This window comes from Egretta garzetta, unplaced genomic scaffold (assembly GCF_000687185.1).
Source record: "Egretta garzetta isolate BGI_Z169 unplaced genomic scaffold, ASM68718v1 scaffold94, whole genome shotgun sequence".
NCBI classification, from domain to species: Eukaryota; Metazoa; Chordata; class Aves; order Pelecaniformes; family Ardeidae; genus Egretta; species Egretta garzetta.
Window position 1 is genome coordinate 7,697,312 of NW_009259683.1, and position 5,595 is coordinate 7,702,906.

General features: G+C 41.6%; 1 protein-coding gene across 1 annotated transcript in view; it reads left to right on the plus strand.

Annotated features, from left to right (window-relative positions):
- The window catches only part of RAPGEF5 (Rap guanine nucleotide exchange factor 5), a 131,980-nt gene that overhangs the window by 3,928 nt on the left and 122,457 nt on the right, over nucleotides 1-5,595 (plus strand). The window contains exons 4-5 of the mRNA XM_009638615.2: nucleotides 72-193; nucleotides 1,555-1,723. Of these exons, the coding sequence (XP_009636910.2) occupies nucleotides 72-193; nucleotides 1,555-1,723 (291 nt within the window). The remainder of the gene's footprint in view (nucleotides 1-71; nucleotides 194-1,554; nucleotides 1,724-5,595) is intronic.

The window sequence follows — 5,595 nt, forward strand, 5'->3', positions numbered from 1 at the left end:
AGAGCTCTTTATAATAAAAGAGCATTTTAACATTACTGTAATGTAAGAAGTGATGTTTTGCTTATTTTCAGGAGAAGCTGTGTTGGATCGGAACTGGTAGACTGGCTTCTGGAGCAGTGCCCTTTTGTTAAGTGCAGATCTACAGCAGTTGGAGTGTGGCAGCTCCTCCTGGATATGGGCATTATATTATCGGGTCAGTCTTGATAGTACTTCTGGTGTGAGGAAGGCTATCAGTTTCTCCTGCATAGGATAAGACTCACATTTTTGATGGGAGAGGAAGGAGGGAAAGAAAAAAAAATGCAGATCGATCCATTTTTCTTGACAGTTTTTTGCTTCACTATCTCTTCGGTAGGCTCACCTCTGTGACCTTTCATTTCATAAATACCAAAGATGAATCTCTTCTTTTTTTAGGCGATTTCCTTCCTTTTGCTTTTGCAAATGTAATTGCCTATTATCAAGTTGCAGAGAGCGTGCGTGTCTTTTCCAGCCTATTTTTTTTTCTCCTCAAGCACTCTTAGGTTTTTCACAAGACAGCAGCTGTTTAGTCACTGCAGATCATAGCTTTGCCAGATGACTTCTCTAGCTATTAGTGATTTTCCCTTCCTCTCTCTGCTTTTCATAGTTTTAGATTACAATGGGTTGAGACGGGATTCAGATCCTGGAGAAGGTTGTGATGCCAGGTTCTACCCCACTGTCCCCATCTTCCTCACCAAATTTAGGGGTTTGGTCCAGCTAATGTGGTTGGCAATAATTGCACTGGTAACAATCTCTGGAAATCTGATGGACTTTGCTTTGTAGCTGGGATACTTAGGTAGCTCAACTCAGAGCATATCCCACCCTGAGGTCGGTGCTAAACACTTAACTTTCCTCCTTGCGAAAAGGTGAGGTGTTACGGAAGATTTCTACTTGTGTATGCTGACAGTATACTTCAAGGTTTTCTTCTGCTCCAACTACACTGGCAGTATGTCTGATCATGCAGCCTCAACAAGGGCTGAATGCCTCTCCCAGCAGGAGCTTGTGCTTTTGGCTTTGGACCCCGTCCTTTGATCCCAGTTCAGTCCCAGTTATGCCAGGGAAGATGACAGCTGTATTGTGGCTCATCATCTCACCCAGGGCTAGTCTACAAATCCAGTGGCCCTGAATTTGAGGAGAAGTTGGGATAATGGTGGGCTGCATCCTCATTATTGAACTTTGTTTACTAGTGCCTGGCCGTTAGTGAGAACAGATTAGAAGCCAATGGAAATCTAGGCTCAGAAACCAGGCAAGCAGAGGTTTTTATCCCCTAATTCTGAACTGATTCCAAAATTGATTAAATAATCAGCAGTCTTAATGCTTGAATTTCAGGAGCCTGGAGATCTTCCATCTGATGTTTTGGGGTTGTCCTGTTTTGAAGCACGAGAGGGCAGGATTGCTTGTATGCTGAGTTTGCGATCCTTTTGCCCTGTGTGCTGGTCCAACTCAGCACTAAAGTCAAGTGCAATACAGAATGTGGTGGGGGCAGAACCTTTACATGGTAAAGGTTTAAAAGCTATCTAATGTTGTTTTTTCTAACAGTGGACAGACAACTCTATTTTCAAGATGCTCATGCTTTCTACCAGTTCTCAGCGGATGAATGTACCTACCTTTTCTGTGAATTTGAGAAAGAGGAAGGGTGGAAGAATGGGGTAAAGCTCCTACTTCAGCTACTGCCGTTGTCTCCTCCCAGGATTGACATGTGTAATCTGTAAGTGTGCGCATACAGCTGTTTGCAACTTAGTTGCTGACTGGTTTGTAAGCGGTTGGTTTATCATGACACTGTTTATGCCCAAACCACCGTGCAAGTGAGCCAGCTTTCTTTTCGGGGTTGACGAGCCTTTTAGATGTGGGCTTCTCATCTGAGAAAGTCAGCGTGGGTAGATAAATGAAGGCACTCGACTTGGGGTGCTTGGCATATTGTGGTTCTTATGCACTAGCTTGCTGACTCTAGCTTGCTGTATTACCTGGGCAAATGGCTGTATTATTTTTTTGGTCTCCTCTTACATTTAGAGGTTTGGCACAATTTTGGCAGCAGGCATGCTGTGGAGCTGATTGACTGGCAGATCAGCTGCCCTTGTGCTGTGTCAGGATCAGCTATCAGATGGATAAAGGGGATGGGTAGAAACGTGGTAGCTTCAGTCACCTGATTTTAGCTTGCTACTGCATGATTGCCAGAGCTCTGTAGTCTCACATTATTTATTCATTTTTCAGAATATGCCTTTTAAGAGTTTTGCTTCCTGTATGTCTCCTCTTTCACCTGACTATTGGATGTTATCCTACCCTCTGTACTGATAACAGCTGTGCTCTAAATGTTGCTTATTTAGAGCAGCTAGAAGTAAACCATGGTTATTTGTGCCACAGTGAGAGGCCAAAATACAGGAAAAAGGTGTCAGTGAGAGGTCTGGAGGCTCGTGACCCCTCACAGTTTAGCAAGTCTGCAGGAGCTGGCCTGGACAGACAAGTTGGGTTAAATTCTTTCATTGTCCCTAGCATGATGAATCCTCAAACCTGATACTTACACTGTGGAGAACTATTACTCTGCCAGAAATAGGATTTATTCTCATTGATGTCAAAGACAAAACTTTCTTCTATAAGTACTTTCCTTCTCTACATACTAGATTTTAAAAACATATTCTGTCAAATAAGTGTCCAATGAAAATATTGTAAAGGAGCACAAAGCCCAAAGTCCCTAAAAGCTGTCTCAAGCCCAGCTTTTTAAATTCAGACATCTGGAACTGGTACAAAAAAATCTCAGTAATTTCTCTGCATGGCTCAGGGCAGAAACTTGATTCCCTCCCCTGTTGTTGACTGCCCTCACCAACCAGAAATTGGCAGTTCTGGAGTGGGGATTCCCTTGAAGATGCATTTATTTGGTCAGCTTGAGTGAGTGTAGCCAAGTGACACTGACACCAAGTTGGCTAGAGCCCGGGACTGAATGTGATCTTCTAAGCAGTTGACTCATATGGGAGAAAACCTTTGAATATTTTTGCAAATAGGAATTCTTGTCTTCCAGCCTACTCTTGTGCTAAGCAGTTTGGCTGTCCCCTAAATATCAAGGCACTTTCATCTTGATTTCAGTGGGAATTGGGGTTTTCCTCATTATCACTGCAAATCAGGCCAGTTTTCATGGTTCGTGATGACTTGTACAAAGGCTCTGAATCAAAAAGGCAGAACAGAGAGGTCATATCGATGTGTTTACATGAAGGATGCTGGGTAGGAAAATGGATTGAAGACTTTCTAGGTTCGAGTTAAAAATGTGTCCTGCATGCTGACCTTGGCCAGAGAGGACCACTATTTCACAGGCTGCTCTGCGGTTTTATTGTACCAGCGCAACTGTCATTTCTAGTGGAGGATGATCCCTGTCACACAAATTGAACAATTATTCATTAATGTACATTTCCAGCTCCTTCCTGCTCACATTATTCAAATTTTAGTTGAAGCTGGATTCCTTTTGGGAATATTGTCACTGAAGAATTATTTTCTGGAGGTTTTACCTGTCAGATTGTGAGGGTGCTTTTAAAGAAATATATATTGAATTTTAAATAATGGTATACTCTCGAGGGAGTGTGATATTAAAGGGAAAGAAGGCTTTTTCAGGTTCAAAATTCTCCATGCTTGATGCAAATAATACACTGCTAAAACACAGTCTGAAAGGGAGTAGATGTGATGAGGTGATTGTTAAAGTTATCTGACCAGGTTAAATAAATCCATATATTCTTTTTCATGAAGAAAGAGAGAAAGAGGGCAATTCTAAAACTTTTCCTGGCAATGAGTGTTTGTCTTTTCCCAAATATATAGACTGTTTTGCATACCATTAGAAACAGTCTTTCTTGTAACTTAATATTTCCATAGTAATTTTTCTGTCTTAGTTTTTCTTATAGTCTGTACTGATGGCATTAATTCTATATGTATATAGGGATAGAGAAATTTTTACCTTATTAATTAGATTCCCTGCTTTTCATGAAATCAGAAGCAACTGCCTGCTCGTGCACCAGAAGGCAACGTTGGACATCTCCTGGTGGTGCCAGGAGCCAGAGGAGCTCTGCCTCCTCCTCAGCTGGTGGGCAGCAGCCTTGCTGAACTGATGGGTGCATCAGTGGGTTTCTGTGGAGTACCATGGATCTGCTTTCCCAGAAGGAGTCTGTAGACCTCAGTAGGCAGTAGCAGCTCTCCTAGAAATCCCATTAAATAAACATGGCCTGGTCTTGACTTGCTGTACAGATTTTTGATGGATTTGTTTTTTTTTTCTGCTCAGTATTAGCAGTGTTACCAAATAATACTGTACTAAGTTCTACAATGAAAATAGTGTTCTGAAGCCCGAGACATGCTTACAGTTCCTGAATAGATGCTCCCTGTTGCCTTTTGACCTTGACAAATACCCTACATTAAAGATAACATTGGTAGGAATCTACTATGGAAAACAAGATGGGACATAGCAGATTTTTAGCACCTTACGCTAAACTGAAGGTTAAAGTTGTTGCGTGTATTCCACAGGACTGAGCCCCTGTAAATGTTGTCAAAAGAGATGGGACTGATGCAGAGGTCTCTTGAGGTCATTAAACACCGTATGTTAATCACAGCCAATTCTACTTGAATAGAAAAGAAGTGAATATTGCAATAGCCTGGGAACAAAAGATCTGTACTGAAAGCTGTGCCATGGACTTCCTTACAACCTTGAACAATCACTTAGGCTCCCATCCAATGCCTTCTAAATTGTTTTCCAGTGACTGCAATGGCTTTGTATCAGGTGTTTAATCTTTGTGTGCTTCTATTTCCTTCTTTGTAAATGGGGGTGTTTATAACAACACCTAATTCCCAGGACCACTGGTAGACTCAGTGAACGTTTCAGGAATGCATTGGGTACCTTAGTCTATTGAAATGTATTCCATAATATTTTTTAATTATTTGAAGAGATTTTAACAGAGGATTTTTTTTCTTTATCGCATATTGCTTGTTATTTTCTTTTCAGAAGTGTTACACTCTATATTATGTATTTTTCGTCCTGAAATAATTCACATTTTATTAATTTCAGAAAAGTAACCATTCTTAAAAGTAATTTGTTCTTAATGGAAACAGCCAGGATGGGGTATTCATTTAGTTACTGCATTACGGAGTTCCTGGAAAGTTTTTGCTGAACGCAAACAGCTCTCAGGTATCTGTGGGTCTTTTATTGGCATTGTAGGTGGATTGTAAAGCCAGTGTAGACACATGTAGTAGCTCTACATGGGACAGCTGAGGCCCAGGGCCATGGGTGTAGCTGTATTGCTTCCTCCATCAGTGGGTCAGGAAGCACTGTAGCTGCTTTCATGTGGTGTAGAGTAATAATTGTGCTGGACCTGATTTGCCTGCATGCAGATCTAGGGCAAGTATCCCTGCATCTCTCTCTGCCTAACACACTGCCGAGCCTACGGACCACTGAGCTGTATCAGCATTAGGCTTGTTTGCCTGAGCTTTGTAGCTCCTGTTTGGTACCAGACCTACTAGGTCTTAGCTGGCCCCTTTTGAAAAAAATAGGGTGGTATCTGTCCTGATTCTGTTTCTTAGAATCCATTTTTGTCTTATTTTTTTTCCATTAGCCTG